The 13,878-nt window shown below is 42.3% G+C and overlaps 1 protein-coding gene across 1 annotated transcript in view; it reads left to right on the forward strand.

Moving 5' to 3' along the window:
• The first annotated feature begins 12,808 nt into the window (after nt 1-12,808).
• ENTPD1 (ectonucleoside triphosphate diphosphohydrolase 1) overlaps nt 12,809-13,878 on the forward strand; it is a 34,922-nt gene continuing 33,852 nt past the window's right edge. The window contains exon 1 of the mRNA XM_071446046.1: nt 12,809-12,947. Coding sequence (XP_071302147.1) covers nt 12,932-12,947 — 16 coding nt within the window. The 5' untranslated portion in view covers nt 12,809-12,931. The remainder of the gene's footprint in view (nt 12,948-13,878) is intronic.

A 13,878-nucleotide genomic window follows, 5' to 3' on the forward strand; every position in this document is an offset into this window, starting at 1 on the left:
AATGATCTCTTAATGAATCTCACAGCTTCTAAAGCTTGTTTCAGCAGTGATCTGGGCACAGCTGCCCAGTCTCCCCAGTGGCCAAGGGGCAGCACACTTGATGCATCAGTGACCTAACATGGTGGCAGTCACAGAGGCTGGGCTGCCATTTGTTTTGAGTTTCCAACTCCAGCCTGAATGACCAGCACGATTTTATTCTTGTGCTAAATTTTGTCTGAAGTCCTAATTTGCTCTTGAAGTCAGTTTTTTTGAATTGCAGTTGAGGACATTAAGATCAGGACTCAGGGAGCAGTGCCTGAGGGATGGCTTTGCCTAGTTGGCAACAGGATTTGGTGTTGCAGGAATTTTTCTCCTTACCTTATCCTTGCCCCCTTTTTTTTTGTAGTCATGTTTCTTAGAGTGTAAGGTAGACCTATAGATGTCCTTATTAAAAGGGTAATTGAGGGAAAGACTCAAGGAAGATGGTTTATTGCAGTGTAGCTTGGCTGATGGATTCATGAGGATGCTGAAGGTATAGAAGATTACCTGGAAGGGGGTAATGAAATGAGATCAAGAAGGTAAAGGAATAGAGAGCAGGACTGGGTGAGCCTGGAGAGGTGAAAATTACTACTCAGGGCACTTGGCCTTCCTCCCTATAAATTAATGGTAAAGTTAAATTGCTTTTATTAAATCAAGCTTAAGGGATGAACCATAAATATCCAACTTCCATTAGAAAGATGAAAACTACCTGGAAAAATCCTGGTGAAGTTATGATTTATCAGGAGACTTATGCAGATGTATGTTTCAATAAATAATTTTAATGTAAGTACTGCATTCCTGCATTTTGCTATTCCTGTACTCCAGAGTGCAAGCTGGATAGAGAATCAATCTTATGGAACTTTTGGATTCATACCTAGGGGTGTAAAAAAGAAAGAAAGAAGAAAAGAATAGGGGGGGAAAATCAACAGCTGCAATTGTCTTCAAATAAAGAATTATTACTAGTGAGGATATGAACAATATTCTGGAGCTTAAATGAGTGTAGTTTTTCAAATGCTCCCAAATACTCTAAAAACTAAAGATTTTAAGTGTCATCTTTCTGCAAGTGACAAATCAAAGTAGCTATTATTTTTTATTGTAAATCTTACTATATAAGAAATGCAGGAAAACAACATTTTCATAAATGGGTGCATTATGCAGTAGATCTTCAGCTTGTCATAGATGCCCATTTCTGTTACCATTATTATGTTCCAAAAATAATTGTATAAATATCTGCAGGACATTTGCTAGGTCTCTGTTATTGGCAGTCATTCAGAGCAGTGATGACAAGCTACTACATAAATTATGCAACCCTAGTACACAGTATATGCTGTCAAATTTAACCTACTCTTATAGACTACATCTGGAAATAATTTAAAGGAATGTTATTACAGTTTTTTCTAAAGTAAAACAAGTCTTTGTGCTTTAAACTTAGCAGCATTTCATTCAGAATTTCTTAGGCATAAAAACACACTAACAGTAAGAAAAGGAAGACACTAAATCCTCTCCACAGCAAAGAAACAGATTGAAACCTCAGGTGAAAAATCCTGAGGTAAAAATATGAAAGGAGGAATTATTTTTAGGAGAAAAGGAGAAATGAGAGAAGAGAACACTTAAAAGAGATGGGGGAAGGGTGCAAAGGAAAGTGAAACATTACAAAATCAAAGAAAAAATCTTGCTGAGGCAGGAGCTGAAAGATGGGAATGGGAACTATGCAAAAAATACTAACAGCCCGAGGCTGGCAGGGTTTGTGTTTGTACATGCTCATGTAGCCCACCCAGGCCCCCGCCCCCTCCTGAAATTCCAGGAGCTTGAATTTTAAGCGAAAGGTTACTCTGGGAAAATGCATTTTCCTATTTCATACTGCTAGGCAGGCCTGTGTCACAGCAGTAGGTAATGCTTTTCCCTGAATTCCAGATTGTTCTTTGAAACAAAATATTAAAAAAAAATAGTAATAATGAAAAGCACACCGAGCAAAAGAGAAGCAGAATAGAGCAGGGCTAATCTGCCAGCACTCAGAGAAAAAAAAAAAAAAATTCCCTACCACAAAGAACCCTATTGTTCCCATGTTAAGTATTTAATTTTGCCTGCATTTAAACCAAGCTGTCTTAAATTCTGTTTTCTTATGATGGGAAAGCATGTGCCAGTTACTGCAGCAGCGTTCAGTGGCTCCAGGGAAGAGTTGACCTCTGTGATTTCCAGGGCCATTCAATTTTTCTCAGCCTGCTTAAACTGATTTCTGGTAGAGGAGAGGGTGGCCTGCCCTTTATGACTGGGAAATCTCACCACCTGTTCAGCTTGTAAAAATTAGAGTTACATCAGGGAGAGAAGCCTATGAGGAATCTGAGCACTCTGGGAAATGTTGGGTGTAATGACTGTTACCCACATATGTCCTTCTGGTAAATCTTATTAATGAACCTCCAGCATTTACACTTTCATATAGACTTTGCCACTGTGTTGAAACTCAAATTTTCATTTTTTCTGAGCTAGGAAATTTTTGTGTGCATTCTTCACATAGCTAACAAAATCAGGCAAATATCACTATGTAGTGCATTTCCCTGGTAGGGTGTCAAGTCAGGGAGAATCTCTTTCAATATTAGAAGAAATTCTCCTTTATTTAGCAGAAATGAGGATGCTATTAATAAAAGCAAGCTGTTATTAACAGATAGTTACTCACACAGTACTTTCAATTATTTCCTCCTACAGGCACATTCACTCACACTTGTTACCCAGTGAGGATATGGAGAGGGTAGGCATGCTGCTGTGTTTGCTCAGGCAGTTTTGCATGTTCCTAAGAGAAGAAATGGAGAGAGAGGAGCATGGGTGGGACTGTCACTACACAAACATTTTTAACAGGACCAAATAATGTGATTGTTGTTGCCATAGCACTCCTGCACAGCACTTCTGCCCATGGCTGCAGCCTGAGCACTTCTAAGTTATGAGGAGCATACAAAAAACCCATGGCACCCAGAGAAATTACTTCAGTTGTCTTCAAGTTTAGGTCACCACTTGAAACTTCTGCTCTCTATATTGCAAATTATTTAAAGCAGTGAATGTTGTTCTTGAAAGCAAGTGAAAAACTCTGTTTTTATTGAGCCAAGCTCAGTTTGTAAGAATGATGTGCTTAAAATTCCTGTACATCTTCACGTGTCTCTGTAATTGCTGTGGTCATATGGAGTAAAAATTTGTGGGGAGAAAATTGTTCCAGAGTAATACAGTTTAAATGTATTGTAGTTTAGACCATAAGAGGATAAAACATCTGAAATCTCCAAAGTGTACTGACCTGGTATATTTTTACACTGTGTTGCTTGGAGAAGTTCCTTGATGCTAAAAATAATAATTTCTCACACTGTTTTCCATCTCCAAGGTTACTAAATCTTTTTAACCTGAACGTAATTAAGATTATACCTAAAAAATATATTTTTAGCCTGTTAGATTTTCTGTGATGTAATGTTCTAGGAGATGCAGCTGAGTTAGAGGAAGTCTGCTCAATTGGAGAGTGAACAGTAGAAGTGAAATCGGTAGTTTCTACAGACAGTTGTTCTTTCTGTGGCTTTTTGCACGGGTACAAAAATTTTACTTAATGACTCACAGGTCTTCAAAGACCAGCAACCAATTTAGAGAAAGAAACTCCATGTACACCCTTAAGAAATTTGAAATCTGTATAGGATGTTTGAAATATGACATTTTCTAATCTGTTTGAAACTACAACTTATTCACTGGGTTCACATTTTGGTACTATTTTCTTGCTCCAATGCCTTTTAGGAAGTAGACTGACAATGAAAAATTATAATTGACCGTATGTGCCTGTTAGATCAGATAATTTCAGAGGGCCAAAAACTTTTTTTTTCTTTTTCTGCATGCAGTATTTTAATATCTAAGTAAGTAATGGATTGGTGACATGAGCACCTGCTGAAAGCCTGTGATCCACACAACAGAACCACTCTTCTAAAAGCCTGAAAGCCATCCTGCAGAGTATATAAATGAATATCTGCTCACAAATGGCAGCCTTTGATTATCCATTCCTCACAGGGCCTTGCTGGGCCCAGCAGGGCTGCAGCTCCAAGGGCAGAGCTCTGGCACAGAATTCTCTCCCAAGGCAGGCTGGTCCTGCTGCAGCTCCACCATCCCTCCCCACCTAAATGTCACCCAAGGCTGTGTACAACTTTTTGCTTCTTTAATGCATGTGCTACCATACAATGAAACCTTGGCTGGAAATATCGCCAGGAGAATCTCAGTGGGTGGATAAATCCTTATTCCAAGTGTGGTGAGCACAACTGGGAAAGGGTAGCATCTGACAAGTAGGGTTTTGTCTGCAAATGAGAATGATTTCAGAGCCTGCTAATTTGTAACTGAGATAGTTAAGGTATCTCATTTGTGGTGGAAAAAGAAAAAAAAAAAAAAAAAGGCAAACCACTGCGCCAGAAAATGTGTTGTGCAAAATCTTTGGAAATGTGACAGTTTCCTTGGAAAAGAAACTTCTGTGCAGGAATTCCTTAAAAAGACAGTCAAGCATATTTGTCTAGTCTTTCCTGAATCTTTTCAGTTGGGAATATTTTTTCAGACCTAAATCTTTCCTTTATAGGAAAAGGTATCATAGGTATTCCTGTGAATACCTATTCATATCATTTGGTTCCCTTTGTAATTTTCTTTTTGCCAAAGAATGCCTGGGAGAAATACTGACATAACTCTCACACATACTAAAATAATGCTCAAACATATGGAAATTTCCTACTGTAAGAAATAGCTTACTAAATGGAGAGTTAATAGAATTCATTTTATTGGCACTGTTAGACAGGTCAGAGGTTTGAAGAGTTAATGATTTAATGACTGAATAGGAGAACAGGGATATTTAACTTAAGAAAAAATGTTTTCAACTTGAAAAGGCTCAGCCATCTGATGTAGCTGAGAGATGTAGAAAGGCTATTTCTAGAATCAAGATTGTTGGACAAGAATATACTTACACATTTAAGTAGGTGAAGACACTGCCGAGTTTATATGGGGAAAATACTGACAATACAAATGACAGTTTAAACTGGATGCCAAGTTGGAGATGTGTTCATGGGAAAAGTGGATGAAGGATGCTTCCTGCATGCAGAATGATGAAGGCACACATTTTGGTACACAGAACAGCTCAAGGAGAAAATGTGCTTTGAAACAATCTGCGTATATTTAGTAAGGAGGAAGATCTGTGAGTACGACACAGTGTTGTAGTTAATAACTTGTACTCAGTGGTGGAAAAAAGGAAAACCACTAAGGGAAATAGAAGGATTGAAAAGCCATTTATAACATGCAGTCAGTATGTATGAATTTATGGATCTCAAACCAACCCTCCTTTATAAATTCATACACAAAGACTGCATTTCATAAATTAAGTCTCTCAATTTAGAATTGAGCACGAAGCTTGACACAGTAGAACTGACCAATCTTAACCTTTTTCCCAAATTTTTTAAATCAATGCAAAGACTAAAAAATAAATAATTGTTTGCTTTAAACATATGGTTTCTTATTCTTTTCAGTTAATTCAAAGAGAATTGAAATGGGATGAAGAAGACTTTATATAAAGCAAAAGTACTAAAACCTGTGGAAGTAATAAATAATCAATCATGACCGAACTTGAGATATATTATTTCCTAAAATTTGGGACTTCTTTGAAGTCTCCTTTCTCAGTCTCTTGAAGTGCAGTATTAAATAGCAGGAAACCTCTCAGAGGCTAAATAAAGATGACCACACTGAAATGCATATAAAATGAAGTCATGTAAAATGTACGTAAACCCACAGGGAGAAAAATCTGGCAGTGAGAATCCAAAAGCAAGTGTGAAAATATCCAAGAGCTCTCATCTCTATAGATAGTTCTCCATGATGCTCATGGACTTGCAAAAGCTCAGCACGTGCCCACAGTGAAGTGAAGTGGGATGAAAGAGGGCAGCAGGTTTTTTCAGTTGTGAAGATTTTGATAAAGGATGGTAAATAACCAATTTCCTTATCTTCCTAAGCAAAGTTTACATCTGAGGCTTTCTCAGAAGGGAGAGCATTTTATGCTTCTAGAGCACAAGAAAGCAGGTGGGTGATTTATCATGGGTTTATTTATGGCTGTGTTAACAAACAAATGCAAATCAGAAATGATTGGGGGTTTAAAGATCTCTCCCTTTTTTGCCACTGTCTTCAGATGGCCCTTCTGGATGGACACAGTCAAATTCTCTTCTGCTATTAATTGAGTGACATCTGATGGACAATGCATCACCATGCTGCTGCTGGTTTCCTCTGTGGATGCTCACTTAATAAAGACCAAATCACTTAACAGAGGGTGAGTGGGTAGTCAAGCTGAAATCCGACATTTAAAAAGCATTTATTTTAAACTTATTCTTTTTCATTTTACGTATGTTTTCCACGTTATGTCTACTTTTATTCTTTTGAAGAAATACTGAGTGTCAATCTGGTCTAAATATGTGCAGTTCATTTTTTGGAAATATCTGCTTTGAGATGGTTTGTATATTTTTGCCTTAACTACCAAGGTGCTGCATGATAAATTCAGATTGGTCAAAAAACCACTGAGATGAGCTGGTAATAAAATGGTCTCCTTTCTTCAGTCTTAATGCAGCAGTTATTCAAGGCCCATATCCGTGCTGCTAATTCACATTTTCTTATTTTCTGTCTTTAATTTGCCAAGTTTGGGAGGTACCCTGCATGTTAGATGGGGCAACTGGCATTCACTATCTTCCCTTATCAATTCATGATACAGTTATCACTTATTATTCTGACACTCCCGATTGGATTTTTTCCTTGTTATATCCTCTTAGAGCTTTAAGGATATTTTTCTGTGTTTTCCTTCCCTTTTTCTTTCTTCTACTGCAGTACCTTTTCATAAACTTCAACTATTTCTTTTTCTAGAGCCCCTTTCTCTTCTAGATATTGGTAACCCCATAATATTAAACATCAGACTAAAGCTGTTATTAGTTGCTCCCATGGGCTTCCTACCCTCGGAGCATTGGAATGTTGGAAATTTTTGCTTCAATAATTTTTCCTTCATTATTAGGGATTTTCTGCTGTTCCTGCCAGATGAAATAGTAGGATGATACAAAGAAATGCAAACTGTAAGAATAAAAGATAAAAAGACTTGAAAATACCACTAGCACTTGTGCATTTGCTAAAAACCAATGACAGTAGCTATGGCTATCTCTGTTTGCCGTTGCTTGGAAGGAAAAACAAGAGCTTTGTTGCCAGCAGGGGAGTATCCATGTCCTGGATAAACACAATGACCAACAATCTGAGCAGCAGGCTTGTGGGGCAGGGTGCTGCTTATGACTGGGACTGTGACAGTTTTGTTAAAACTACCCAGCAAAATGAAGACTCTGTAAATTTGGTTTATCATATTTAGAGTGACATGGGTAAAGTACCAAGTGTGTGAAAAAACCTGAACAGAAAGAGCAAGTGGTGCTTTTTTAACCAGTTAATGAGCAATAACATGTTCCTTTTCAGGACATACTTTTTTTTCAACACTAATTTGTAGAGCACAAAAATACTAATTGTTTTTACTTTTAGCATGTTAGCATGTCTTTGTAAGGTTAAATGAAATTAGTAATATAATCTTTAATGATATTATGAGACTTGTATTGAAAGTATATTGAACCTACAGAATAAGGCACTGCAAGCATGTTAAAGAGTTTCACCTAATTGATAATTTGCTAATGAATATGTAAACTAGGTGGGCAGTTTAAGGCGTTAGAGAGGGGGACTTTGGTACTGCTCCTTCCAAATCATGTGTCAGTGCCCATCATTCATACCAAGGCTGAGCATGGGAGTTGTCTGCATGTTTCAATAAAGTTTTGTGAATTTTTAACAATAAGAGTGCTAACTTATTTCATTTATTGTGTAAAAATACGATTTTTCTTCAATAGAAAAACCTAGCAGAATAACTAGAAAAATGATTCACCTCTACAAAGGCACAGGAACTTTTTTTCCAGTTTCAATGAGCATTATTAATTTTGTGTTATCAGTTTTGTAGAAATCATACAAAGACAGTTGAACAGTTGCTCTGCAAATGTCATCTGAGCACTATTATCCCTATATCACAAAAATAATAAACAGAGATAGGCAGATCTCCATGCAGGGATCAAACCCACAACTTTAGTGTTTTTGGTACCATGCTCTAAGCAGCAGAGCCAATCTCAAGGTGATAAAGGTGATACACAGGTTTTGGGTGACAATGCCTGTAAATAGTGGTATAAATACAGCACAGGGACCTTTTCTGAAAGGACAATTACAAATATTTAAACCAAGACAAGGAAGTAGGATGATGGAAAGGAACTTAAATGCTTTTAATAGATAGTGCATTTCATAAGTTTAAGGCTAAAGAGCAATACTTGTTTGCAGCAAGATGAAGCTGAATGTCATCTCATTTTTTTACCTAAATACCAAAAGCAGTTTATTTTTGTTTTCTGAGAATTGCATTCTTAAAAGGTAATGTTCAGTGCACACAGATAGTGTATAGCTCACTGCTTGTTTGTCTGTTTCCTCAAAAGTCAACCAAGAGGTTTGCTTTACACAAATGAAGTGTTTGGGGAATCTAAATTAAGCATTTGAACTTCAGCTATTCAGAGGAACCCGGAGATGTGGGGAGGACTTGGCCTACTGTGTTGTGAAAACTGTCAAGTCTGAGGTGATTGCAATGTGGGATGAGTGGGCCAAGGAGCTGGAAGCTGTAAAAAAAAAAAAAGAATCTGGCACCAGGCATGGTTTTGGTTATGTGTCCTTTTTCAATGCCTGGCCTCTCTTCTCTGCCCTTCTTTCCAGAAGGAAGTTGTCCTAATCTCTCGGATTACTGTCCCTTTGCAGAGCATTCTGCTCCTTCTGGTCCCAGCAACTTCATATGTTCACTGCTTTTCTGGAGAGCTTCATCTTTTATGGTGTTTCAGAGATGCTGGGGAAGGGTGCCTGTGTACCTTTGCTGTCCTTTTGCCAGGGCTGATGGCTGCCCAGTGGTGACACGAGCCAGCACACTGGGACTCAGTGCCTGGGAAAGCCCAAGGACTGTTCAGCCTATCCCTCACTCAGTGTTTGCATTTCTTGAAGCTGCCACTCCCCCCTGTCACTTAAACATACAGAGTGATAAATTGTAATCTAAACACCCTCAGACCCCTAAGCAAACACAGACTTAATATTGTCGAGCTTGGTGATGGGATGGCCTGTTTTCATTTAAAATACTTCAGATTCTTTCATACCAATTCTTTCTGTAGAAACAGAGGCTACTTGTGCATCTAATGCCTATAGGTTTGTTTTCAGGCTCCATGACTCTCTTTTCCTATGGATGTTTCTTTCACCCATCCCAAAAGATGAGAGGTTCTGGCCCTGGATTCCAGCATTATTATTTCAATCCCATCCCCTGTTTTCTGAAAATGATGCTAGTCTTCAGTCACTCTTGCTCCTTTTCCTTAGTCCCAAAATCAGCATAGCTCATCTGCAAAATTGCAAATTCTAGAGATCTAGGAAGTTGCATAATTTTAGCCACAAACCAACACACACAAAACTCGTGTAAACTTAGAGCAAAATGACTGTAAATAAGTTCTTATTATGGCTAGGAAGGATATGGATATTTAAGATGTGTTTTGTTCCTCCAGATTTGCTCAGGATGCTCAGTTTTGTCCAGGGAGTAGAGAACTGGCACTCTGGGTTTTTTGCTATTCTTACCCTCTGCACAAGATGTGTGGAAACTACATCCTGAGTTCTCTGGTTTCCTCTTTTTATTTGTGCTTCAAGCTTCCTCCTCAGCTGTCTGGAACCTTATCTGAGTACAAATGCCAGCCTGGGCCTCCCTCCGGGGCTGCTCTTTTTTCCTCATTTTGTTTTCTTATGGAAATGACTGTGACAAAGAATCTGCTGTTGCCTTCTGCTGGTTTGTGCATTGCAGGCAGAGGTTTGCCCGAAGGCAGGAGGATCAGCAGACAGAACCAAACTGCTCTAGCAAACGTGGATCTGATCTGACCCTCTGTGGAAGGGGAACTCTGCATCTCGTGTCACATGAGGCTACAAGGGCCACTCTTCCCTTTGGGCTGTGACAGAGGATGGGGAAAGTTTCCTCACTGTCTCTTGCACCTAAACCGAATGGCTGCAGGAGATGTAATGCCACCAATTCCCTGCTCTTGCAGCTGTGGAATACCACTCACAGGTGTGTCAGTCCATCAGTTAGAGTAGATCATCCTACTACAGAACACAGAAATCTGTTCCCTGTGGCTCTGTAAATGACCTGGGTATTTTTAGGTGTAGTAGACCATCACTGTTCACAGCAATTCTTCCCCACGGGGCCTTCACGTTCCAGGTAACAACTTCCTCTTGTGTGAAAACATTGCTGTGTGCTTCATGGTCACTGACTGATCATGTATCATCCTTCCCCATTGAAGTTTCATGTCTTTCAGTTTGAAAGTGAACTTTCCTAAGGGGAAAAAATAAACAAAAGCCTGTCACTGGCAGACTGCTATAAAAAGCTTATTGTGGTTTGTCAGGTGCATTTAAAGGACTTGAAATAAACGGCTCTGGGCATCCTAAGAGCTGTTCAACATGGTGTGAAATCGTATCTATTTTTCTCTGAGGGGAGCTTGTACATATCTTCCACTTGTTAAATTTGGACTTCTCAGCTCATCAGTGAGCTCAGCTAACTGAGTTTATTGAATTTCTGCCTGTAGAGACAACAAGTCTAACCCAGCATTTGAAAAATCAGTCATAAATTCCAGCTATTTTTTAAAACTACTGTTCAGTTGAGTTAATTTATTCAATGTATGAATTTTTGTATATATTTGATTTATTTCCTGTGATGATACTCTGCCAGCAAGCATTCTTTAGGGAAGTCAGTGTGTGAGCTGGTAGATAAGGACTCATACTTTTTCCAAGGTTTTGGTTTGGGTTGTTTTATGTATTTCTTACTGATACATCTGTGCAGTTGATATTTATTACAGTGAATACTTTTAAATTTTCATTTATTAACTAAGCATTGCATCAACTGCACTCCTATTTTTTTTAAAAACTGATGTTCAAGGTAACCAACAAAATTACTTCTGCCATGCCAAACCATCTAAATATGTTGCTGACTTATCACTGGAAGTAAGATCAGTTCTCTCCTGCACTTCCCAGGCCAATTTGTCTCATTAAGATGACACTAAGTGTCTACCTTCACCTCATGAAACACTCTTCCTTGAGCTTTTGAACTAACAGTGACATCACTAATCATACTAATCACTAAAACCTAAATTATCACAGAATGACCAGGTTGGAAGAGACCTTTAAGATCATCAAGTCCAACCCATGCCCTGACACCTCAACTAAAGCATAACACCGAGTGCCACAGCCAGTCTTGTTCTGAACACATCCAGGGATGGTGACTCCACCACCTCCTCGGGCAGGCCATTCCAGAACTTTATCATTCATCCTGTGAAAAACTTTTTCCTAGCACACAACTGAAATTTCCCTTGGTGCAGCTTGAGCCTGTGTCCTCTGGTTCTGTCAGTTGCTGCCTGGTGAAAGAGACCAACCCCCACCTGACTACAACCACCTCTCAGGAAGTTGTAGAGAGTGATAAGGTCATGTAAATTGTTTTATTTCGTTGATCCTTATTTTCCTGTTCCCAGGAAGATTAGAAATGGGAGTGTTGCCCTACCAGCTGGAGTAATACAAGCCAGGTCGATGTTTGTTTGTGAAGGAGAAGGAACTGATCATTGTTTATGGTGGGCTGCAGTAACGAAAGGGATTTGGAACCCCATGTCCAGAAGTCATTCTCCAGGTCCTAGCATCAGGATCCTGCTTTTCCTGTCTCTCCTAGGGGCAAGAACTCTGGAAGCTGGTGGTAGGCGCAGAGCTGGCTGGTGCCCAGCCTCAGAGAGAAAGAAAAGGTGGCAGCTCTGAGAGGGGAGCAGGCTCTGGCACAGGCTGGGCAGGGCAGCTGGCTGCACGTTCTGCTGGCCTGTGCTCCAGGTGACCAGCAGGCAAGATGCTGGAAAGCTGATATCCACTTCTCTGAAAAGAAAGTGAAAGAGCCAGATTGATTTACAACTTCCTTTGCACTGGGAGGCTGACAGCTCTGTAGACAGTAGTGTGGAGACACCTGTGGTTCCTGGAATGGGCCTGAATGTCATAAGCTATGGAGAAAAGTTGCTGGGACCCCTCCAGCACTACCCTGTATTTCTTATTTGTGGTGACTCAGGATTAAAAAGTGGTGGAGGGTAGGATCCCTTCAGGCCCTCCAGGCAAAAAGTCTAAAATTGGCTCTTTCACGAAGTTTCCCGGGAGATGCAGCCAGAGGTGTGAGTTCATTCTATGGGATAGGCAGGTGCAGGAAATTACTTTCCAGCACTTATTGCAACTTTATCTCCTTTCATTATTTGGTTGAGGTTTTTTCCTGTGGGCTGGACCTCAGATCTAGAAACAAGGAAGGTGATCTCTTCTCTGGACACCGCCTTTTCAGTACCTCGCTGATGTGGAGGGTATCTTCTCAGTCTCGTGCGACTTAAGAAAAAACAAAAACCACCAAAAAACCCTACTCTAACAAAATACTTTCTCTCCGTAGCCACGATGCCCATCTGCCCCCCGAGCCAGGGATGCAGTGCATCTCCAGCGCCCTGGTTCCCTCGGGTAGCCCCGGGCACGCACCGCTGCCCCCGGCCGTGCGGGACCCTCCGGCCCGGAGGAGAAGCCCGAGGCGCTGGTAACGTGGCAGCTCTGAGGCGATCCGTGCTCTGAGAAAAACGGGAGGTCAGCCTGCAAGTTACACGGATTGAGTCATGTAGAGTTAAACTAACCCCTCCCACAGCTATGGACCACTAAAGCGCCCGTTTTCATGAGCACCTCTCACTAAGGCAGCTCGGAGCCGGCAGAGGCTGAGAGAGGAAGGAGGGGGGAGCGCGGGAGGAGGGAGCGAGCACCGGCACTGATGGACGAGCCAAAGGGTAAGGACAGAAGCGAACCGGAGGCAGCTCTCATCCCCGGCGAGGGGCGCGGGGCTCGGCGGGGAGCCCCCCGGGTGGCGGCATCCCGCGGCCGGCGCTCGGGGGAGGCTGTGCATATTCATGAGGAGCTCCTTCGGGATGTGCCAGTCAGGCGGGAGCTGCGGCTGCGGCATCCCCGAGCGGCGCGTCCCTCCCTCCGCGCCCGCGGAGCGCTGCCGGCGGTGGGCGAGGGCTCCGCGGCGGGGGCTCGCCGGGGTGGGCGCAGCCTTGCCGCAGTCCGCCCCCGGCTGACATCATCTTCCAGCCCCTGGACTCCCGGTCGCTCCTGGAGGGACAATGCCAGGGAGTTGTGCCTGGGAGCCCGGGCGGGGGCCGCGGCTGCTGGGGGGAGCCGGCGGTGGCCGCGGGCCGGCGGCTCCCGGGCGGTCCCCGGGCGGGGCGGGCGGGAGCGGGGGCTCCGCGCCGGCGGCTCCGGAGTTTGTCCGCGGCAGTGCGGGGATCCCCTCCCGCGGCGGGCACAGCCCCGGCCGGTCCCGGCTGCCGCCGGCGCTGTCCCCGGGCCGGCGCCGCGCTCCAAGGGCGACGGGGGCGGGGAGGGCAGAGCACAAACTCGGTGAAGTGTTGGCTGTCAGGAGACCTCGGTGGGAGCCGAACAATGGCTCGGGGGCTGGAAGCAGTGCTGGGTGCGAGGGGCTCTCGGTGCACGGGCTCGGAAGAGGAGGATTCCCCAGCCGGCAGCCTGGCAGCCCTCTGGCCTTGAGTGCGGTCCTGAGGAGCGGGGCAGGGACCGGCAATAGCTGCAGATGCTTATTGCACCGTGATTTTTCTACGAGATACATGTCTTGTACTTGGCTTTGCCTTTTATAATCAGCTGACAGGGTGCACGTAGCAGCACTAGTCACAACGTTTGGCAGAAACATTTCCTAGTTTA

The sequence above is a fragment of the Agelaius tricolor genome, unplaced genomic scaffold (assembly GCF_023055355.1).
Source record: "Agelaius tricolor isolate 1412-34295 unplaced genomic scaffold, bAgeTri1.0.p SCAF_22, whole genome shotgun sequence".
Lineage (NCBI taxonomy): Eukaryota > Metazoa > Chordata > Aves > Passeriformes > Icteridae > Agelaius > Agelaius tricolor.